This window comes from Halichoeres trimaculatus, unplaced genomic scaffold (genome assembly GCF_033239565.1).
Source record: "Halichoeres trimaculatus isolate MK-OKI-2021-1 unplaced genomic scaffold, fHalTri1.1 fHalTri1_scaffold_17, whole genome shotgun sequence".
NCBI classification, from domain to species: domain Eukaryota; kingdom Metazoa; phylum Chordata; class Actinopteri; order Labriformes; family Labridae; genus Halichoeres; species Halichoeres trimaculatus.
Window position 1 is genome coordinate 12,087,891 of NW_027437195.1, and position 24,374 is coordinate 12,112,264.

General features: G+C 39.5%; 1 protein-coding gene across 4 annotated transcripts; it reads left to right on the forward strand.

Moving 5' to 3' along the window:
• The first annotated feature begins 453 nt into the window (after positions 1-453).
• LOC141806961 (sorting nexin-14-like) lies at positions 454-14,277 on the forward strand. 4 transcript variants are annotated; one of them, XM_074692700.1, is made up of 31 exons: positions 454-815; positions 972-1,154; positions 1,249-1,369; positions 2,134-2,207; positions 2,504-2,582; positions 2,672-2,715; positions 2,796-2,883; positions 2,967-3,051; positions 3,140-3,296; positions 3,434-3,509; positions 3,651-3,695; positions 3,801-3,881; positions 4,363-4,477; positions 4,660-4,815; positions 4,909-5,033; positions 5,629-5,687; positions 6,060-6,086; positions 6,959-7,105; positions 7,752-7,884; positions 8,802-8,988; positions 10,056-10,139; positions 10,329-10,429; positions 11,208-11,319; positions 11,417-11,457; positions 11,592-11,711; positions 12,951-13,074; positions 13,171-13,335; positions 13,478-13,573; positions 13,669-13,760; positions 13,927-13,983; positions 14,130-14,277. In XM_074692700.1, the coding sequence occupies exons 2-31, from the start codon at positions 1,018-1,020 to the stop codon at positions 14,169-14,171; spliced, it is 2,970 nt and encodes a 989-aa protein (XP_074548801.1). In that variant the 5' UTR covers positions 454-815; positions 972-1,017; the 3' UTR covers positions 14,172-14,277. The 4 variants fall into 4 exon arrangements, with proteins under 4 accessions (XP_074548801.1, XP_074548802.1, XP_074548803.1 ...); XM_074692701.1 differs by lacking the exon at positions 6,060-6,086; XM_074692702.1 differs by lacking the exon at positions 6,959-7,105 and having other exon boundaries at positions 455-815.
• The last annotated feature ends 10,097 nt before the right edge of the window (positions 14,278-24,374 follow it).

Here is a 24,374-nt window from a genome sequence, read left to right on the forward strand (position 1 = left end):
GTTTATTCTGGAGGGTTTCTTTATTTGTCCTTAAAAAAATGTTATCGATATTACCGCACAATGTGAATAAGCAGCAGTGCTAAAGATATGGTTCAAGAATGGTACAAACCTACGGAGAATGTGAAATACTGCAGCAGAATAATATGAAAACAAGGTTAAACACGTTTTATAATACAAAAGAGATCAGTGTATGTAGTAATGCATAACACTGAGCACGGTGCACCATGAGCTCAGGCCCTCAGATCAGTTGAATTAACATCGGTATACATTACAGTGGGACAAGTATAAGCTGCATTTTGCGACAATATTTGATAATGTTTTACATTTTAGTGGGACATTCACGCCTTTTTAGTACATTTTTTTACACACTGAAGTACATCTTCGAGATCGTCCATTGAGCTCTCCCTCAGTTAATTAGAGGAGCTTTCAGTTGACTTCGCCTCTCGTTGGTCTGAGGACTACAGAAGCCGGTGTGTTACAGGCTGCGGTTATGAGCGTAGCGGAGGTGACATCATGCGTATCCAGCGCCGACGACCAGGCAGCGACCGTTGCCCCTCGCCGGACCCGAAATGACAGCCAGAGCCGCGCAGCCATTAAGCCGAGCAGTGCCCGAGTGTAAAGACAGTCTGCACACAAACGATGCTGCGTAATTAACTATTCCGGCGGTGCTTTACAGCTGTGCACGGCACATCGTCTCTTTTACGCTAATCCTCCACGCACGCAGCCTTCGTATATTATTATTTTTGCAAAATCATGATGGTGTCTCTCATGGACTACAGAGAAAAATGGCCCATAACATCCACCGTACATTAACAGTAAGTGCAAGAGCGCATTGATAAAATCACATCAACGGTATGTACTGGAAAGAAGTGGCACCAAATTATACAATTTTGGGCTGACGCCTTTTCGTTTGGCTGCAGCACACCTTTACTTGTTTTCGGATGGTCATTCAATTTATCTCTACTTTGCAGTCATACTGAGTAGGCTGAGCGTTAAACGACTGCCTAAGCGACGAAGATGGGATGCATCACGGCTTTTCTGAGGAAAATAAGACACAGGGTGAAGCTGGAGCGGTTCAGAGAGCTGGGGCGACAGTATCCAGTTTTCTGCTTCCTGCTGCTGGTCCTGCTGCTGTCCACTTTGCTTTTAAACAGGTAACTAGCCTCACACCAAAACTACATCAATGCATGTTATGATGCATTTGAAATAGCCGTTGCGATAATCAGGGCGTTCCTTCTGTTTTGACAGGTACATACATATTATAATGGTGTTTTGGTCCTTCCTGGCTGGAGTCATCACTTTCTACTGCTCTTTGGGGCCTGAGTCCCTGCTGCCCAACATCTTAGCATCCATCAAACCAAAGACAAAGGTGGGTCAGCACACATGAACAATAAATGCTCACAAGTTCTGCCAGTTTCATTTCATCCTGAAGGTCTAATATTCTAGTAATAATAATAATAATAATAATAATAATAATAATAATAATAATAATAATAATAACAACAACAATAATAATAATAATAATAATTATTATTATTATTATTATTATTATCAAAAACACACACTTGTCTTCAATATATTGATGCATGGTTATGAAAATGACAAAAAAAAATTAGTTGATGTCTGTTATGAATTGACACTCTGATATTTAAAAAATAGGGCACTACACTCCCTTTGATTTAGAGATTTTACAGCTGCATGGGGATTAGGGATGGGTACCGAATTAGGTACTTTTATAGGTACCGACCAAATTCTGTCAAAAGTACGGGGTATGAATTCACGAACAAAAGGTACCATGTTTAGGTACTTAAATGCATCCTTGTGACTGTGAGGGAGTGGAAGAGTAGGTAGTTTTCCATACTGGACATGAACACAGCATTACAAGGTTACATACTGAAGAGTTAATATGTTAAATTGAAAAAAAAATTACATTTTATTATTGAACAAATTGATATTGTTTGCTACACAAGCACAAAAAAGTACCAAAAATTGGTACCATTGAGCACCGATTGCCAGGTACCGGGCTTCTGTACCGTATTGTTTCAAATGTGAAAGGTACCCATCCCTAATGGGGATAAGTTTGATCAATGTTCAAGCTTTTTACATTTAACCTGTTACCTTTTTTATGGACAGATGTACCAACAGGAGCTGTTTCCACTGGGCCACAGTTGTGCTGTCTGTGGAAATATCAAATGCAAAAGGCACAGGTGAGATACCTTCTGTGCTGCAGGAGTTTTTGGCGATGTGGTTGTAATGTGTTCCTTGGTGACCCTTCATCTGTGTTATCCTTTGTTATTGGTATTTTTAAAAAGTAAAGGTCATTTGGATTGATTCAAGAATAAGTCTTTGTCCCATTCTGACACAACTGTTAATGTCAATGGGTTCAGCTTGCTCCCAAAACACTTGTTTATCAAGCAATGGATGATGTAACACTGCCCTCCAGTGGTCATTCTTTGCATTGTACATAGTGTGTGATTCATTTTCCCCCCAAATTTCCTTATAGACCCACTTTATTACTGGAAAACTATCAGCCTTGGCTTGATCTGAAAGTTCCCTCTAAGGTGGATGCTTCACTTTCAGAGGTACGTGCATGAATTACTCACGAGTTTAAAAAACATCCTCCACTGAATATACCCAACTTTCTGACAGCTCTGTTTGTTTACTTATTTAGATTCTGGAGCTGGTTTTGGAGAATTTTGTTTATCCATGGTATAGGTAAGATGTCTTTTTTTTTACAATGATATAAAAAATGAAACTGTACAATATGTTGTGTTGTGACCAGTGCTTCTTTTCAGAGACGTCACTGATGATGAAGCGTTTGTCGATGAGCTCAGAGTCACTTTGCGCTTCTTTGCTGCTGTGTTAGTGCGCCGAACACAGAAGGTAAAAAGAAAGAGTCAAACTTTTTGATGATGTTGACTCAACATACATTTTGTTTTTATTGAACACATTTTATTTTCTCTCAGGTGGATGTGGCGTCACTAATCACACAAAAGCTCCTTAAAGTTTCTATGAAGCACATTGAGATAATTAGCAAAGCGAGACAGAAAGGTAAGGCTCATCTGCACAATCCACTGAGTCTTTTCTTTGTTTGCACGGTGAAAAGAAAGCCTCTCTGCGCTACTTTCCTCCTCTGTAGTGAAGAACACAGAGTTTCTCCAACAAGCCGCTCTGGATGAGTATGGTCCCGACCTGCACGTGGCACTTCGCAGTCGCAGAGATGAGCTCCTCTACCTCCGGAGGCTGACTGAGATGCTTTTCCCTTACATCCTACCACCCAAGGCTACAGACTGCAGGTAAGCCTGTTCTTGCCGTGGTAAAACAAAACCTCCAAACCTCAGTGGACTGTGTCTGACAGCTCTGACACCAGACTAACGTAAGTTTGGATCCTTCTTGACTCTCTGAGTTTCTCATTTCTTACTGCCTCTCTCAGATCTCTTACTCTCCTTATAAGAGAAGTCTTGGCTGGTTCTGTCTTCCTTCCTTCACTGGACTACTTGGCTGATCCTGTGAGTGTAGACAAATTATCAGCTTTTTTCCAAACTAAATCCTTTTCCTGACCTTCTTCTGCAGATGTAATTAATTATTCAGATGACAAATCTGATTGATTTTGGCATTTTGTGGTCTTACTTGCTTCCTTAATATTTCAGGACACAGTGAATCACTTACTCCTGATATTCATCGACAATTCCCCTGTAAGTCTGCTGTGAACTGTATGTCAACATAAGAGCAGAGTTTATTTGAGTGTGTGCCTTGTGGATGACTACACTGAGCATGTTTCTGTTTACTCCTATCACCAGCCTGAAGCAGCCACAGAGCCCTCTTCAACAATGGTTCCTTTCCTGCAGAAGTACGCGGACATCCGCAACAAAAAGACATCTGTAAGTTTTTTAACCTCTTAGAGAAAAAATACTGCAAAAACTTAACCTAAAGAAGTGTGAATGTCTTATTTCTAGAAAAGCGTCTTTTCAGATGGAATATGAGTCACATTCACCTGACAATTCATGATATTAAAATATAAAATGAAGCCTGAATTGCCTGAAGAGAGTAAAAAAAAATCTAATGGGGTAAGAAAATTAAACTGGTTAAACTTTTTGAATGAATACATTATTTTTATTTCTTGAGAAGTCAGGAGCGAATGTTTTTACCACAACAGCAGATTATTATTTTTTTCCCTTCTAGAAATTCACGCCTGATTTTTGTCTTTTAAAGAAGACATTTTTTGGTCTTGACAGGTGAATGAGTCTAGTTATTGCAGTGTACTTAAATAACCCCCAGCTGAATAAAACTGTAATCACTAAAAACAGCGAGTGTACCAGGTCTTAGGGAGCTAAACAAGCTTGTGTTTCTGTTCTTCATCAGGTGCTGAAGCTGGAGCTCAAAGAAATCAGAGAACAACAAGACCTTCTTTTCCGTTTCATGAACTTCCTGAAGCAAGAAGGCGCTGTCCATGTGCTCCAGTTCTGCCTCGCAGTTGGTGAGTTGGTCTAACACCTGTGAAATGCTTTGCTAACATTTCCTGAACTATTGTTGTAAGTTGTTTGCACCAGTTTAGTTTGGAAATCATTCAGGAGAAACTGCCACCAGCCACACATTCAGGTACCGTTAGGGAAAACTGAACAAAAAAGTCAAACCTTAATGTGTGAATCACCATTTCAGAGGAATTCAACGACAGAATACTGTGTCCAGAGTTGTCTGACTCAGAGAAGATACTGCTTCATGAGGAGGTGAAAAAAATCTACGAGACCTACTGTTTGGACGAGAGTGTGGATAAAATCCGCTTCGACCCCTTCATAGTGGAAGAAATACGCAACAGTATGTGACAGGCATTTTCTAGACCCACCAAAATAATTTGTCATCAGAAAAAAGTTTGTATCTTAACATGATGATTTTTGTTTGAATTGTTAGTTGCAGAGGGTCCGTATGCGGATGTGGTGAAACTGCAGACCATGCGGTGTTTGTTTGAAGCCTACGAGCACGTCCTGTCCCTGCTGGAAAACGTCTTCACTCCCATGTTTTGTCACAGTGACGAGGTTAGCGTCCACGCTTCACAGTTCATAATTCAACTCACTTGCTCAGCTCAGCAACATACGCCAAAGACTCAATCTGTTTCATCTGTTTGTCCTGCTCTGCCTCCAAATACAATCCTTTCAACCCGCATAAGCTGGATGTTAATATCCTCAGCTGTTTGCGTCAGAAGGGACAAAACTTATCTGCTGAACTGGAAACGTTTTTATTTCATGACCCTCTTGCGCTATCGTCTTCCGATCTCTCAGCCGCCAACCACTATTGGCCATGTCATCAATACCAGAAGTGTAACTGGCCAATGAGTCGACACTGGCGTTACGCCAAGCTGCCAAGCCGAATTTCACCCCTCAGAGAGTGTTTCATTGAATACAGCTGGGTGGACCAGAGCACAGTCATTGTCCACAGCAGGCCACAACCCTGCATAGCGTGTCTGGAAAATGATGTTATTTTTATCTGAAATAAAAAGAGCAGCTATGCTTTTTATTAAAGCAGCTAATGGTCACTGGAGACTTAGAGCAGAATGTTTCTTTAGATGAAGAGTTTGCTGTGTTTGATCTGAAATGAGTTCACATTATTTGCTTTTTTCATGTCGTTCTCCAGTATTTCCGCCAGCTTTTAAGAGGGGCTGAGTCCCCTGCCAGGAACTCTAAGATGAGCAGGTAGGCTTTGATTTACTTTTTCTTGATTTTAGTCTGATAGTTATGCTCACAAATTTATTGAATCATTTGTTATTTTTGAGCCATGACTGAATTCACAGAAGTCATAATTTATGATCTAATCTTTAAAGCAACTGCAGCATGAAGGCAGATGGCACTCTGTGTCAACTGCATCCAACAAATGTTTTTCTTTTTATAGCCGTAAATTAGCTATAGTTTAAAGAGTGAAGATACAAATAGTTTATTCACCAGTGTTTAAAGGTTTGAAGTGCAGCTACATGAGTCCAGGTATGGACTGCCCTGTTTCTATTTTGGGGCGCGGTGTGTCTGCGGCCGTGGGGCCCTGCCACTAACTCCTTGTGCATATTGTTCCAGAAATAGCCTCAGTATGGATGACATCCGGTGAGTATACGGCATCAGTGTGTGCTGATTGAAGTATAAAAAATAAAAAAACAGTGGCTTGCTGAACAGTGCTTCTGCACGCAAGTTACAAACAACACATCATTTTCGCCTGACTGGTCTACGGAGGAACATGTGCTGCTTTTTTTTTAATCAGGAATGATCCGTGCTCACTGTCACCTGCAATCAGGGCTTCAGCTCGATGAGTACAACTTGATAAGATGATAATGATGTTTAATTCTTGGCTAATCTAATTTCAGTGCTAAATAGGGATTTTATTTGGTGCCTGTGTTGTGAATGCAAATAAGAGGCGGGGGTGAAATGTGACCTGAATGAGCTCACGGTGTTAATCATAGTGCATGAGTTATTGTTAACAGTTTTTAAGTGAGGCTAATCAAGAGACAGAATACAGGCAATACAAACTCTAGATTAGTTTGGGATTCATTTTGAGAAATTCATTAAATGAAGAAGACTTTGGTTTGCTTGCGTCAAAATGAAAGTATTACACAGCAGAGGAACTTCAGAAGCGATGCAGATTTTGTTGTTTACTCCTCTAGTTAAGAAAGCGCTCTTATATTGAAGGCACATTTAAAAACAGCACGACTTATGCCACTCAAAGGAAAAAAATGAAATAGAGAGTAAAAGGCACTCCATTCATACAAAAACAACCACAAGCTTCAACTCCCTTCATGTCTGCAGTTCAGTAACCAACCCCCTCCACTCTGCTCACCTGTCCACCCCCCAATCTCTGTATTGCCTCCACCGTGCTGTGTCTGTGTCCACTTTGACTCTGTAACCACCATGCCCACCCCTGATATGATCCACGACCCTCTCCCTACTCTTGCCCGTGGGACATGACCCTGTTCTGCTTATAGTTCCTGGGACTGGAGCCCTGAGTCTCCGTCCTCACTGTTCACCGCCTCTGGCAGCTCTTCACCTGCATCTTTTAACTCCCTTCATGCCCAGTCCACGTTCACAGCCTTACCATACGGCTCGCTATCCCACCGCCACCCATCACCCAAGTAAGTCAGGGTCCATCTGTGTGTCACAGGTCGCTCAGTGTGATGTCATGCTGTCCACTCTCCCTTTCTTCGTCACCCCTCGTCCTTGCATGTTGGGGCTGATGCACGAGACCCTGTTTGTAATTATGTGTCTGTCTAACACTTTTGGTTTGTTCAGGCTAAAGATGCCAGGTTTGTTTTAACAGTGCAGTGACTTTCTGATGTCCAGTTTCCTGGTGTATCATCACGGCTGATATGGTGATCTTTACACACAGAGCACCTGTTATGCCGTGTCTTTCCTGGCTGAAATTTTTTTCGTCCTCATTAAAATGTATAATCTACCCAAAACCAGACATCTGTTCATGAAATCACTGCTGTGTGCTGTGTCTGCTTCTGGCCCTGCTGCTGCCCTTAAACAACAACCCAGGCATTTCATTAAGAGATGGCTGTGAAGTGAAGTTTTGGCTTTGGGTTTGGCTACCTTAGCTTTCCCTCCTCATTGTAGAGTCATGATGTTTATGCAGTCTGCAGCTCCTCGCTTCCCTCTCTGCTCTCCTCTACAATTCCTTTGCTGTCACATCTTTCAGGCTGCATGCGCTTCGCAAGAGCCATGCACACCTCCTCCTCCTTCATGCATTGTCTAATAAGCTCCCTGTATGGCCTGCAGGAACACGTCAAAGAGGGGCGAGTCCTTTGGGATCAGCCGCATTGGCAGCAAGATCAAAGGAGTGTTCAAGAGCACAACCATGGAGGGGGCCATGCTGCCATCCTACGGGCTGGTGGAGGGGGAAGATGATATGGTGAGGCTGGTTTAAGTATTCAGAAACCTAATTATTGTTGAAATATGTGAGCAGAATACTCCAGACTCCTTCAAAACACATATTAAACAAGCTTGTGTGTCCATTTTCAGATTAATGAGACATGCTGGCTTTAAGTAAAAATAAGAAATACATTTTAAAATTTAGATTTTGTCCTTTTATCTTAACCAAGAACGCAACTGCAAAAAGTGAAATCAACACAAAACGCCTCTCTGTATTATAACTGCAGCAACCACTTGGGGGTGTTGGTGAATAACAAAAGGGAAGCGGTTCACCAGCCCAGTTTTCCATACTGATATCACCAGTTTAAGTCTTTAAAAGAATGTTTTGACCCTTGGAAAACAAAAAAAAACAAACAAACAAACAAACAAACAAACAAACAAACAAAATATATATATATATATATATATATATATATAATCCGGATTCAGAAAACAAAATAAAAATGAACATGCTCTGATAGCTCCCCAATATATGAAATGACTTCATAAGCCAAGCATGACATATGTCTTTGTCTTTATCGTTCTGATCCAATAAATTCTTCATTTTTTCCATACGGACAGAGACTGCTGAAATGATATTTTTGGCTTCAAACAGGCCATGTGTGCTGATGTGTTGTCCTGTCCGCAGCTAGTGCAATAACAAATTTGGCTCAACATCCAGAAATACTTCTCAGGTGCCATATTTGTACTGTTTTGTTTTGAGTTGAAGTCTGAATGTGAAAGGAGCTACCAAGTCATGGCAAGCAAGGTTAGAGGGATAAAAGGTATTTAATATTAAACTGGTACAAAGTAAACCGAAGTTGAACTTGGTCAGACAGTCCCAAGACTCTTGACCATGAGCTAATGTTCCCTCTGGTACCACTCGCCCTTAACCTTTCGTTCATCCTCCCTCTCAAGGTGGAGGAAGCCATGATGGTACTGGAGGACGACTCCCCCATGGAGGCGGCCTCCACCCCGAGTACACCCCGAAACCTCTCAGCATGGAACATTACCATCCCGTACATTGATTTTTATGACGATGACGTGAAGAGGGAGAGGATTCCTGTGTTCTGTATCGATGTAGAGCGCAATGACCGGAAAGCAGGTGAGAGTCTGCAGACCTGTCCTCCTGTCTCACTCGCTGTCCTCTGAGAGCGCTTTCTGCTGCGCGACATCTTACAGTGGGTTGGCTGGGCTTGTTCTGAAGGACACAGTTATGCAATCTGAGGAAGAATTTGACCCACAACAAAACAAAATGTCACAGCACCCACTGGCTTGGTTTGCAAACTTCAGAAAATATCTGTAACATGATCAAATTAGCACTTTATATTTCAGGCTGTTGATAAGTTTACATTACTAAATACTAGTCTGGGTAAAGTTAGCTTCAGGTGGAGGAGGCCTCAGAAATGTGACCTGAAAAGCTTTAAATGTTAAAAAAAAACAAAAAAACAAAAAACCCCCACAAGTTTTGTTATCTGAAGAGAACTGTTTGAAATCTGTTTATGTAACTCTAAAAGGAAAAAAGTGTTTTTCAGTGTGCGCCCTATCTTCTGTTTGATTAATATGACAAAAACATAAAAAAACATCCACTGTTAAAGAGAAAATATGAGTCCTTACCAGAATCAGTAAACTGACTTATTAAACCTTTATTGCCAAACGTATCGTATTTGATACATATATGACCTCTATCTCATCAACATGGCAAAAAGTTCAAAAATTTTTAAAAAGGTATTTTTCCTCCTTGAGTATTATTCTATTCTGATTTCACTACCAGCAGCTGAAGTCATATTTTGTCCCTTTTCAAAATGGCTGCTCTCAAAGAATTGTCCACACACTTTTCTTCGTAAAATCTTCACTAAATTTGAAGAAGTTGCGTGAAGAATTACACCTTAATTGTTTCTCATTTTTTAAAATAAGTATTTTCTGCATCAAAACAATGCATACAAACTTTATTAAACAAGTTGCCAAAACTGCCCATTTATCAAATTGAATCCAAATAATAGTACCTTAAAAAAAAATAATAAAGCAATATTTTTTGCGGATTTTGTTAAAGGGTGAATAAAAATCTCAGTTCCAAAAAATTGGAATTTTCTGTCCATTTTTCTGATGGGTCAGACAGGCTTTTAAGGGTTAATCTCACTGTGTGTCTTCCTTATTTGTGTTTGTCCACAGTGGGACATGAGACTGAGCACTGGTCTGTGTACAGAAGATATCTGGAGTTTTATGTCCTTGAGTCAAAGCTCACTGAGTTCCATGGTGAGATTTCTTCTTCTTCTTTTCTGTCTTCATGCTCGTTAGCACTGGAGGGCCTCTCCTGTAAGGTTTTCCTGAAGGTGTTACCATCTTGAGGATGGCCCTGCTCTTCTGTGTTTATGGGAAACAGAGATAGACATTTTGTTAATGACCTTTCTAGTGTTCCTCTCTGAACTCTCACTCCCTCTGCAGGCTCATTTCCAGACGCACAGTTGCCTTCAAAGAGAATCATTGGTCCTAAGAATTATGAGTTCCTCACATCCAAGAGGGAGGAGTTCCAGGAATATCTTCAGGTATATGGCCTCAAATATCGAAACTACAGCTATGAAAAGTTATTAGACAGTATATTAATGCCTTATAAATTGAACAAAACAAAATTCAACAAACAACCAAATATTTTTTATGTGAAAAGATTGTTAGAGTAGAAAGTGTTTCAGTCATTTTGATAGTGAACAACCGTCTAATCCCAATCATCTCTTTCATCTTCTGCTGTTATGTTTATTCATAAACTTGTTTTTCTTGAGCGCAAAACCCAAATGCACTCACACCTTCTCAGAGATAAGTGTGAATTGGTAAACTAAGATTGCTAAAGTTATAAAAAAAATGCAGGAGGGCAAGAATGTCTGTTCAAAAAGTAGCTACAAACCCTACCTACTCTTTATTTACAGTTTTACAACTAACATGGTTAAAAGTAGTCAAACCATTCACTGTGGTCAGTTATTTATTGCCAAAAAAACAACTTTTGAGTCCTTTCATATTGTTTTTATGTCATCTTTAAATTAGAGGATAGATAAGGCTGCTTTGACGGTTGGAAGTTATTTAAAAATAACCCAAAATTTTGAGGAAAATAACCAACTGCTCTAATCTCTTATAAAAGGCTACAGAGCAACTTGAACCTTGCTAATCGGCCCTCTCTGTTGTAACAAAAAGAATGAAACTTTCTGATATCTAACGTGTCCCCACACTGACCCTGTGTGTGCTCACTCTTATTTCCATGTCTAATGTGTTTAAAAGCCTCTGCACTGACCTGAGGTCGCCTGATCGACGCATTTATTTCTGTTTACTTTGCAGAAACTTCTGCAGCATCCAGAGCTCAGCAACAGCCAGCTGCTCGCCGACTTCCTGTCTCCTCACAGTATGGAATCTCAGTTCCATGACAAGATGTTACCTGATGTGAACCTAGGTACAGGAGAAATGATATAGTTATGTTGGATAGATGAGAAAAGGTACTTTCAAGACAAACTTTAAGTCACTGAGATTCTATTTTCTTTGTTTTACAGGGAAAATCATCAAGTCAGTCCCAAGCAAACTGATAAAAGAGGTGAGATGTATGTTTCTTGGGGTGTGTGTGTCTCTGGAAGCGGTTTAGGACACCGGCTTCATCTTTCCATGTTTTCCCATCACATCTTTCAACTTTTTTGTATATTCAACAAATTTTTACGTGTTTTCTGTCAGAAAGGGCAGCATCTGGAGCCTTTCATTCAGTCCTTCTTCAACTCCTGTGAATCTCCAAAACCCAAACCCAGCCGCCCCGAGCTCACCATCCTGAGCCCCACCTCAGAGAACGACAAAAAGGTGGGTCTCCTCTGTTCATCTCCGTCTCTTTCCGCCTGTAAGTCCAGGTAACAACTTCATCTTTTCAATACAGTCTGAATCCTTCTTATTGCTCAGACTCGGTTAAACTGCTGTGTTGCCAATTACTCCAAACCATAGACTGTAAAAAAATGGACGTCATCAGCTCGAAGTGAGGTTGCCACAAAAACTGCTCCCCCTGGTGGCTGGCTGCCGTAAAGGTCAAAAATCCATCTCTCCAGTCATTTCTGATGGGCTGTGGTCAAACTTTAAAAAATTAATACTCCTTTTAGAAATGTTACTCACATCCAATTGTTGTGGTGATTTAAAGATATTATTTGGCTGTCTTGTATTCAAGTCCTCTTTTTTTCTGAAAAGTTTTGTTTTCGTTAGTTATAAGAGGTTAAAAACGAGGCTTTTATTGACAGCTGTTGTTCTTATGCATTTTTTTCAGGGACTGTAGAATGTGTCAGGAGGTAGACTCAAGAAGTGATTAGACTCTCGAAATAAAAAAAATCCCTCACAGTGTACTGCACAGCTGCCAATGGCGGCGCCTGTGACAGGGGGATTCGAAAACCGTACAACAGTGAATGGTGGAGCCAGGCTGTCCACTCTGTATACAGTCTATGCTTCAAACACACAGTCCAGCAGAGCATTGTTATGAAATATTTGAGAAGAAGTTTTCAGACCTGAATAGTGACTTGTGTTTGTCACGACAGTGTTTAAGAAACCTGTTTTTTGTTATGTGATTTTTTTTCTTTTAAAGTTAAAGTTGCAACAAAAATCTCTCTTTTGTTGTTTTTTTAAATATATCAATGTCTTCAGTTGTCTTAAAATAAAGGGAACTAAAACATGTCTCATCTAAATGAAAAGGTGCTTTTCAACCAGAACAAAAAGTTCCTGGAACTTCTCCTCCAGGAACTAAACGTTTAGTTTGGACGATTGTTGTCAGTGGTTCCACTGAGGCTTGGAGGCTTGTTGTTCCACCAGTGACCCTCAGCTCACAGGATGAAAAGCACATAGTGCCTCAAAGTGTCTAGTTCTTGGGGAAAGTTCAAGGTGGTAGAGTTGGTCTCAGACCTTTTTTCGGTTCAGGTTAATCAGACACGTTCATTTGGAATAAAGAAGGACCTCTACTTCAACGCTGGTCTTCAACATAATGATAAAAATGAACTGAGTTTTGGGTTCTTGGAGTAGAAATGGGCTTCTGTCTCAAAGTTAATGTTCATCGCTCTCTTACAGCTCTTCAATGACCTCTTCAAGAACAACGCTAACCGCTCTGAGCTGACTGAGAAGAGGCACAACCAGAATTACTTCATGGAAATGATCACTGTGGAGGGAGTGTATGACTACCTAATGTATGTAGGTAAGTGAACTGAAGTGCTCTGAAGTGTAAAAAAGGCATGAAAACACTGAACTCCGCTCACATTCTCCCCTGTCGCTCCTCTTTTATTGGTGTCAGGTCGAGTCGTCTTCCACATCCCTGACTGGCTGCACCACCTGCTGATGACCGGCAGGATCCTGTTTAAGAACACACTGGAAGCTTACACAGATTATTACCTTCAGCACAAACTGGATCAGGTGGTCCAGGAGCACCGGCTCGTCTCTCTCATCACTCTGCTCAGAGGTACGGCAGAGGTCATGAGGACTAATTGAAATGAGTGTGATAGTTAAGAGAGTGGCAATAAGCCTTTAATTCTTTAACTATCTCGTTAAAAACGGTGATTTAAAAGGTGAGAGGATGATGAACATAATCTTTGCCCTTCTAGACTCCGTTTTTTGTGAGAGCAGCCAGCCCCGCTCAGCTCAGGACAAGCAGAAAAGGGCGAAGAAGACGTTTGAGGAGATGATGAACTATATCCCAGGTATTCAAACACATCCTCCATGTGTTGTGTACGTTGCAAACCGGGACGTCAGTTACATTTGTTAGCAGGGAAATTCAAAGGTGGTTTATTTTTAGATTTCCTGGGGAAATGTATTGGAGAAGAGGTCAGGTATGAAGGAGTACGGCTCCTCTTTGATGGATTACAACAGCCAGTTCTTAACAAACAGGTACGCATGAACAATCACGTGACTGTAGAAGTTTATTTCTGCATGTTTGTTGGCAAGCTCACTCTATCTTAGCTGACAGAAGCAATGATAAATTCACTACCTATTCAGGAATCTATTTCCTCTCTTCATGTATGGCTCTCTCCACTTTATCTTGTCTTTCCTTCAGCTGACATATGTGCTACTGGACATAACCATACAAGAGCTTTTCCCTGAGCTGAACAAGGTAAAAAAGTTTTTGCAGAAATCTGTTTCTAATAAAAAAGTTAGTGAAATAAGACACTAACAAAGTTTAATCTTACTTTAGCATGAGGTGACATTTCTGTTTGACTTTGAATCTTATCACTCATGTTCGCCGTTTTATTTCCTCAGCAGGCACCTAAGGAAACCTCTGTGATGGCTCCTTGGATGTAGGACTCAAATGGACAATACTGGATCATGATCTGGACAAAGAGGAATCCTGAAGCTTCTGCTACTATTTATGTACTTACTTTGTGTAATAAATTATCTAAATACAGAAGACTTGTGTAGCTTTCTAATTCAGAGTGTTCAAGCTCATATCTCTCTGAAAACTAATACAGAAAGGGTATTGAATTTGCTAAAGTTGAGATTTAAACCAGGGCAGAATCTCTTCCTCCAATCCAGAAACTGCATGAACCCATCCTGCAGGGGAGGAGAGAGCTGCCTGATAAACATCTGGGCATTTAAAAACATCTACCCACCAGTTATTTGTTAGTTTAATCAGTAGACTTTCAATAATTTTCAGTCAGAGGTTAATAAATACTTCATGGTCACCTAAATACTTATCAATCACGATTTTCTAATACATCATACATATCCAGGGGGAATGAAATGTCTACTCCAAATCCATCAAAGCCTCTCAGTTTTTATTGAACCAAACATTAACTCCCTGTTTCTATCTTCTCACCAGTAGTTCCCTCATAATGCCAGTAATTCCCACTTCAGCTCCTTGTGACACCATTTTAATTTTCTCTTTATCTTAAAAAGATGGTATTGTGTTTTTTAAGCTTTATACTGTCTCTCTGGTACCCCCATAGTAGCTTTATTTGATTTATAGAAAAATATACATATTTTTCTAACACTGGTGTTGAGTAAACTCTCATTTCAGCATTCGTCTGAAACACATTATTTCACTTTACTGTCTCTTTAAAAACACCCCACTCAACCAACCCCTCCCCTCTGTTTTTGCCAGCACTCTAGATGCCTGGTGGGACAGAGCTATAGGCAGGCCTTGGTGTTTAAGGGCCCTCCCCTTTAATCCATGATGAAGATGTCATCCTATTTTTAGACAATTTTGAGCAGTTAACGGATAGACTCATGGAATTTTATAACCCTTTAAATTTATAAAAGCATTACAAAAGAGTATAATACATTTTTATGGGTGTAAATAGATGTTGTTTAGCAGCCAAAGAGGGTCAGTAATGGGCCTCATGGAGCGTTGGTTAGTGGTGAAGCAAAGGATAATCAAGGGTGCCATAAATGGTCATTAAAGGATGTAATAAAAGGTTACTAAGAATTTTAGAATTAATAATATTTTTCTGTTGTTTTTAAGCGTGAACAAAGGTCGGAATGAAGGGTTTGTTGAGTGTTTTATTAAGGTTTAGAAAAGGTATGATAGATGTTAAGAGTGTAAAATAGTGTTATTTGAGGGTAAGTGAAGGATAATTTAAGGGTTAGTTAATGATGTAATAAATGGCTAGACAAAGTAATTTAAAGGTGGAATATGAGGTTAGTTAAGGATGTTATCACCTGATAGTGATATAGCAGTTTTTTATGGTTTAATATGAGGCAAGTTAAATGTCTCATAAAGGTTTAGTTCTGAGTGTAAGTTTACACTGAGACAAATTATTGTGAGGACTTAAACAAATATATCAGGAGTCTTCAGCTTTTAGGACCACTGCATCCCCCTGTCCTCTGCCTTATTTTGTTTTAGTTCTCCTTTGGGCAATAAAGTTCTCACTGAAAGGCGTTAAGCTATGATAACACTATATTTTATGTTTCATAGACTTTGATGTCATGCAGCTTTGATAAAGTGAGTAAACTTTCTTACACATTTTCTGCACTGTTTACACAACACAGCTAAAGATGTGCCAGTGACAAATACACTGCTCACATTTACATTTACACAATTTAAATGATATTTTATATCTGACAATCACCCACAGCCTTAAATCTGAAATACTGCTAACGGTGTTTTAAACTTCAGTTTCCCTTAACTGAACCTGTGCTTGTCCTGCTAATAACCTCTGCTTTTCACACTTCACCAGTGCTCATATGTGCGAAGAACACTTGCCTTCCCACTGAGGGTTACAGTTTGTCTCCTCTCTTTTAGCACACAGTCCCCACACATTCAGTTCTTAAGCAAACATACACACTCATAAATAAATAAATAAATAAATAAAAATAAAATAAATTAAAGCGTCTACCTCCAGTAATCGGTGCACAAAGCCTTCTTTCACACTTACACAATCACGTTTGGTCCTTATATCTTATGACTGCCAGTCAATCATGATGTTTCTAATCCATACTGCTTTGTAATCTTTCTTTAATTGATAAATTGAGGCCATCTGTGATACTACAGCTGCAAGTTGGGAATATTTAGAGAAGAGGTAAAATGCGTTATGCAACAGAACCCCACTGACTGACACAATGTTATTGCTGCAGCATCTTTGCTGGATGGGCTTAATAAATCAATTCCACGCTCCCTCCTCAAAGTGTGGACGACTTCCAGCCCACAAAAAGTGCTGATAAAAGTCATAACCGCTTACAGTTAGCTCGCCATTTGACCGTTCAGCTTCTAAATGGACTTGGCCACTTCCACTCAAGCTAAAACAAGACTGACCGCACACACACATACACACACACACAAACACACACGCGCTTAGATTGCTTATCTATCAGATGTCACGCTCACCACTTAGCTTTTTTTCCTATCATGTTTGCCTCCAGAGGCTGAAAGTCTGCTTTACACTCTGCATTTAGAAGACACATCCTCCTCCTGTCCTTAGCATAACTTATATCAAACCTGCAGGTCTGTTCTTGAGTGACCTCCACAATACTCAAAGCAAAATTCACCAAAAATGGAGCAGCAGAGAGCTCCAGACATTGACACAGATTCATCTTCGTCACATTTTAAAGTAAGACTGCGGTTTCTCACCTAATACATTTTTAGCTGAAGGCCTGTGAGAGCTAATTGGCAGAGCAGACAGCACCAGATGCCATTGGATCAGGCCGGGATACACTGCAGTGGGATGGGGTCTGACACTCATCATGTGTCCTATATTTGATAAGTTCACTGAAATTCACTGCAGCTTTCAGATCATAGGCCTATAGAAACACCGCCACACACTTTTAAAATACTCTGTTACAGGTAGTGCCTAAGAATTCAAATATTACTCAAGTTTGTTTGACAAAAACTATTATGATTAAAAGCAGCAGTCATGTGGCGGTCTGTCTTTGATTGGTGCTGACTCATGTGGCAACACACATCTGGCCAATAACCCTTTAACTTGCTGCTCAACCATTTGATAGAGTATTTTTTTAATCTCTGTATCTCCTTGAAAATATGTTGAACTGCTACCATTGAGTAAAAACTAAGTGGGTCCTCTCTACAGCTTTAAATATTTTTTCTGAATTTTGAGATTTCTGTTCTATTGTTGTTCAACACCATCAACATTTATAAAAATAAAAAAAAAAGACAACATATTTTTAATTTATCATGGCCTTTTTTTGGTATATGGAATGTTAAAAGTGTTTAAAAAAATAAAAAAGACTAAATTTAAACTCAATGTTCAGTGCTTTTTTTATTTTTATTTATTTTTTATTTTATTTTGGTTTCATCTTTGTCTACAGTTGTTTACATTGTTTACTGCTCTTTGTGCCTTTAATTGCCCCTAAGGGATAAATAAAGATTTTTTTAATTTGAAGTTAAAACTGAATACTTACTTAATATTCCTTTTCATTAAAAAAAAAAAGTTAAGTTAAAGTTAAAAGGAGAGGTAGTTAAAGGGATAAAGAGTCAATATCCCACAGTCACACCAAATTTCTTTAATCTTCAATCCAAACGCCCTGGTAGTTTGTGGTACAACAAAACAATTTTCACAGAACTATTTTTTTAAATCATACTTTAATATTGAATAAATACTTTTGATGAACGAGCTTGCACATACTGGTGGATTAACCATAACAGAATCATAAAATAGGTAATCAGAGGTATACTATTGACCTAGACAGTGGTAGCCAACAACACACACTGGGTGGTGGTCTAATAACTTTGTCAAGAACTGTTTATTGAAGAAGAACTTTTCCTGGGTGACAAAACCTAAACACACTTTTATTGTCCTGTAAAGATACATCCAACACTTTTAGGATCTGGCTGACCCAGGCCCTCAGCCTGGTTCTCTGTCCCGTGTCTCATCTCAAACACTTGGATAAGAAGGACTTGGGCTGCAAAGGGAGGTTTGACTCTCATAACAACAGGGGATCTGTCCTGATTTGGGTTTGCCCTATTTGCTCCCACGTTCTGCGGCTGTCAGTTACAGGAGATGAAAATAGATGACCATATTATCTAAAAGTACTCTTCATGAAGTTCAGCGGGAGAAACTATGTGTTTTCAAAATACGGAGCACTCCGTCACTTCTTAGCTGCTCTTTAACAGCATCATTTATGTTGTGAAAAAATGATTTTATCCTTTCCTAAGTATGACAAATGGTTAAAGTTAGTAACCTTTGTGAACCCAGAGAAGCAAATTCCAAGAGCCAGAATCTTCCATCAGGAGTTAATGGAGACAAAAACACACAGATTAAAGGGAGCTAAATGTTGAACTGATAATGTAAGTGTTTGCCAACATTTTACAAGTCACTATTTTTTACAGCTTGTTGCACTCAAATTGGCAAAACAAAAAAAAATGCATGAATTTAGTTTAAAAATGATGATTTGTCTTATATGTTTCTTTTTTTAAGAGAAATGTTACATAAGTGGTTTGGACTTTAGGGTAGTTTAAAATTCTCCAAAATGTTACACTGCTGATGTGCAACTCCAATTACTGTTCCCTGGAAACCTACTCCCAAGCATCCTTTTGTTCTAAATGGACATGTTCTTGTTGGAAAAATACAAGAGATGTTTGAATCAAGGTCACCATTTCTATACCAAACATCTAACATGAAGGATCAAAACTACAGAGACATTAATGATCATTGTTTTAGTGAAGTATCAGTAACTGAAATCAGATCAGACAGGATCGCTCTTGTTAAAAGAATGTATTAATTACATGCAATAAGTGATATCTAGTGCTCCCTGCCCTTACACATGTTCATGCTGAGTGCAAAAGCCTGAGGTGGGGAGAGCACACCTCCCCTCTCATGTGCATATATGAAAAGCCAAACCAGGGAGAGCAGCAGCGAAAATACATATGACACTGGTAAAATCGGACACAGCTTAAAAGGAGGAGCTGGGATGGTGGAGGGTTGTGAAGTTGTTTGCGGGAGGAGCAGCAGGAGCAGGCTAAAGCAGCTTGAAGTGAATGCTTATTTTGGCTACTTGCTAGCCAGTTGTATGTTTTCAGTTGAGTTGTCAGCTGATGGGGCAGCTGATGGTGGGAGGAGCTTGACTTCATGGCCTGCCTAAACTAACATTTAGTAAAAAGCAGCCAAAAGTCTTGTTTATGTCAAGTGTCTCACAGGACTGTCTACAATTAAGATTTGTAGAAGCCCATAACATCAAATGACCTATAACGTAATAACGACCCATAACGTAATAAATTTGGCCTTTTTAAAATGCAATAGCCCCATAACGTAATAACTGACCAATGACGTAATAAAAGTCCTGAACCTATAACGTAATAACTTTTGACCAATAACGCAATAACTTATTGCGTTATTGCCCGTTTTTTGCGTTATGGGCCTGATGAAAAAAAAAAAACCCTTTGAAAATGTAATAACCAGCCAAGAGTGTAGTACATTTGCCCCTTTTGACAATGTTATAGGCAAACATAATAACCGATCATAATAGCATATAGCATATCAGTTTGTGCCTCAAAAAAGTACTCAATTTCGTCATGAAAAATGCAATCTTGATTAAAACTCTGTAACAGTTGTTACTTAAATCTTCTATATTTGTCATGGCTTGTGTTCTTCAAGATAAAATTAAACAATAAATAACAAAATTGAGTTCTGGTCTTAACAACTTTAGATCCTGAACTGGAGAATAGAACAATATAACTTAACATATTTAACCTGAGCACAAAAATAATGAGGATTGCTGTTACCTTTCTTACATTTAAACATTAAAAAAAAAATCTCATTCAAACTATTTTCTACATTGAAAAAACACACCAACTTGTCTTTGGCAAACAGCTCTTAAACACCAGTTATTACATTTTCAAAGTTTTTTTTTTTTTTTTGCATAACGTAAAAAACAGCCAATAACGTAATAAGTTATTGCGTTATTGGCCAAAAGTTATTACGTTATAGGTTCAGGACTTTTATTACGTTATTGGTCAGTTATTACTTTAGGGGCCTATGAGACTGAATTTATTACGTTATGGGCTTCTACAAGGTTTTACATGCAGAATTGTATTTTAGATAAGTACGTATGTTCCACTTGACAATTATCCATTTTGATGTACATTCATCAGTCCTGAAACCAACATAACAGTTTTGAAAAATCTTAACCTGTCACCTTTTTGTGTATTTTGTGTAATCTGTGCAGCCCTGACTTCAACACCTGCTCCGTCACTTATTACCACAATAAAACCAGGACTCTCAGTGCACTGCTGGACTGGATAAAGCAATGACTGCTGGGCTTGATGCATTTAGAGCTGAGGAGAGAAAACTGAATCAGAGCCACAGAAATCAGCTCATACTGCTGCTGATGCTGTCACTGAACTGGGTCACCCGCACTGACACCTTTTCACGCTAAAAAACTACAACTGGCAAAAAGAGAGAGTGAGCGAGAAACAGAGTGTGAGAGAGAAAAAAACTGCACCACATGGGGATAAACCTGACTGAACCACAGCCTGGTTCTGTGTGCCTCTGCATGTTTGTTAGTGTAAAGGGCACTGGGTGCAAAAACAGAAAAAAGCAGGTGTTAGGTGTAAATGTAGGTGGCAGCAGTGGCTGCGTGTCCCCTGTGCTCTAGCATTAGCGCTGCGATGGTCATGCTTGGTCAAGGGGAGCTGTTATGAATCCACAGGAGAGTGTGTTTTACTAAGGCCTGCCTGACAACACTCTGCTGGGCTCAGACACACAGAATTCACTTTTTTTGTCCCTGCTGGCAGAGAAATTCAAGAGGTATGCAGTACAAAAAAAACCTCAAGGACCTATGACTTATAGAACCATCATTTATCAACGATAAAAGAGTTTTGCATTACAGCCCAGAAAAATGTAGGAAACCATGTTTACTTAAGGTAGAAGAACAAATGACGTATTCAAGGAACCTGCAAACAAATTTTAACTAGAAAAGCACTCAGAGCGCACAGACCTCCACCAAGCATATTGTGATTGTCACCAACACTTTAGTCCTACTTTAATGTTATACTCCCTTTCAGCAGACTGTCTGCTACAATTTGGTGTTAGTTGCAGGTTTGTACAATAATTTGTTTCCTGACAGTGTTGAAAATTATGACGACCCAGTACATATTTCATATTCTGGATCTTAGTATCCAGAATATTTCCAGGATCTGGATCGTACTTTTACACCTGTCAGAAATTATGGTGACTGTGTCTTGTATTGTTTCGTAAAGCAATCCGACCATTTATAGTGGAGTTATATACACATATGGTGAAAACGGCCCTATCTCACAATGATAAATAATACTTAAAAAAAAGTCCTGGATCCAGACAGTTGCTGTTACTAATAATGATAACACTAGTGTAGACTGTAATCAATCAACCACCAATCAGTCAGCTCAAACCAAACAATCATCTTCAGATAAGCAGTTGACTTTTCTGTATCATTAGATATGATCATGTATACAAAGACGTAGCAATAAAATAAGATTTCATCTCATCTTAAATCACCATGAGTGAAGCACTTCACAGCATTTAGAAAGGTCCAGTGACTGAGAAAAACTTTCTTCCAACAGGGAGAAACCCTGAGCAGAACCAGACTCATGTAAGACAGACATCTGTTAAAACTGTGCTGGGCTTGTAAAGCAGGATAGAGTGATATTCAAAAAGAAAAGGAGTGGATAGAAACTGAATAACAACTCCAACTAAGGTTTTGTGGTTATTGTGCCAATAATAACATTTAATTTACAATTTTCAAGAGCATCAGTAAAAACCAAATGCAGCATAACAAATGGCTGGTTCCAGCCTGAGTCGGCCCTCACCACAAGTCTACTCTTAGAAAAAGGTAAAAGTAGAGCCATGGTGTCTTCCTCATGGATCTGAAGTGATACATTCGGCCCATCTAGTAGGCCTGCCCTCAGGGAGTGTATTGTTGTGGGGTCAGAGTGCGCTACAAGCTGCTTGAGATAAGATGACGCATAACAACTTTGGGCCTCATGGGTCAGAAAAAAAAGTTAAATTCTGTGTTGGAAAAACCTGAACCTGAAGCTAATGCTAGGAAGAATTTAAAAAGGTTTTATTGACCATAGGTCAACAGGTCATGATCCTGACTGAATAACTAGATCACATGCATAGCAGCACACTGACTATACTGACTATCAGGATCATCTGACTCTTGAACAGTCTTTCTAAAAACACTAAAAACCTATTTCCAATTTAAAATGAGAACTTTGGTGTAATGGACCTTTAAAACTGCTGTTTAAAATAAACGTTTGGTTGATAGACTTTAATTTAAGGGTTGATTCTTCGCCATTTTCCATGGTTTTATTGATAATAACCAAAATCACTCAAGCTCTTACATTAATAGCTATGGCATTGTACTAAAACAGAGCTCTCAGGGATTCCGTGTTTTTTCTACCTGTTAACTCACATAATACACTCAGGACTTGACTGCATGACCATTGTTTTTGATGACCATGCGTTTTGGCATGCTCTCCGCCAGCTTCTGACAATGTTCTGCTGTCACAGCAGCCCATTCCTGTCGCAAAAACTGAAACCGTTCTGCTTTAGTTGGGGCTTGTAGTTCTCCATTTTAAGTTTGTTGATGTTCCACAGGTTTTCAGTTGCATTAGGATCTGGAGATTGAGTTGGCCAAGGCAGGTAATGTTCAGGTTCTCCATCCAGGCTTTAACTGACCTTGCAGTGTGGCAAGGGGGCATTGCCTTGTTGGAAATTCCAGTCATTAGAGGCAGGAAAGAGTTTTCCCAGCCGATGAAAGAAGACTGTTTCCAAGAGTGACCTGGTTCATTCGCCCTTCACACAGTTTCATTTGCCCTGTTCCACACACACTGAAACAACCCTAGATCATCACTGATCCAACTTCCATGTTTTACTGTCGGGGAAAGACAGTCTGGTTCGTAGGCTTCTCCAGGCCTCCTCCTAACCAGTAAGTTGGCGGGAGTGGACGTCAACTTAAAACTGGATTCATCACTGAAGACAACCTTCGCCCAGTCGTCAACAGTCCTTCCTCTGCCTCTGGTTGATGAAAGGCTTCTTCCGTGCCCTGTGTGACTTCAGATCAGCTTCAAGAAGACAAATTCAAACTGTCCTTGCTCATCAAGCGACATTTCTCGACAGTGCCTACTCATTTTTAAGCTCCCTGGAGGTCTGGCGACGATTCCTGAACGAATGAGTGCATGGTCATCTCATGGGGTAGAAAGAGGTTTCCTGCTTTGACCAGCTAGCAATTTGTTAGTACCATGTTTGGCTCGCTTTTTCTTTGTGTAATGATCAGCTGTCTTGGAAATCTTCAGTTTTTTGGCTACCTGTCGCTCACTTATGTCAATGTCCAGCTGTGCCAAGATGGCTGACTTTGTGGCTTCACATAAATATTTCTTTTTAGGCATTACAGAGAGCTGACAACATCTGAGATGTGCTACAGCTTGAATGTAAACAGGAAACCACTCTTGGGCTTTGCATGTGCAGAGCTGCTAATGACATGAAATGTCCTCTTATAAAGCTTAAGCATGTCAGATAGGACATAAAATATTATGTAATCAGCTGCACTATTTGTCATGTTCATTCTATTTTTCAGGTAATATACCTTTAGTGGTAAGAGACATTTAAATAAGAAACAAATTGAAGAAAAAAGGAGGTCTAATAATTTCTTTCCATGTGTGTATCTTTGGGCCAAAACTGACTGCCTGGGGTCAACAGGTCCTCATCTTAATGTTGGATGACCAGATCACATGTGTATCAGTAGGCTTTGTGTCCTGGCTAAGCTAAAAATCACCTGATTGAGGGATGATCAGCCTCTTGAATAAACTTTTGAAAACGTTTAGCTTTGATGTATAATGTGTGGTGTTACCACTTTCTTGTAAAGCAGTGGGATGTGAAAGGTGCATTAAAACTCATTATAAACAGAACTTTAGAACTGCAACAACTACCTTGGATAAAAATACAATTTCAAATATAAAGGTTTCCAACTAACTTGATTTTTTTGTACAACTTTTCATCAATATTTTTTCCATAATCTCTTTGAATGACATGTACATGGACGAGTAAAAAAGGAACAAATGGATGTTGGCTG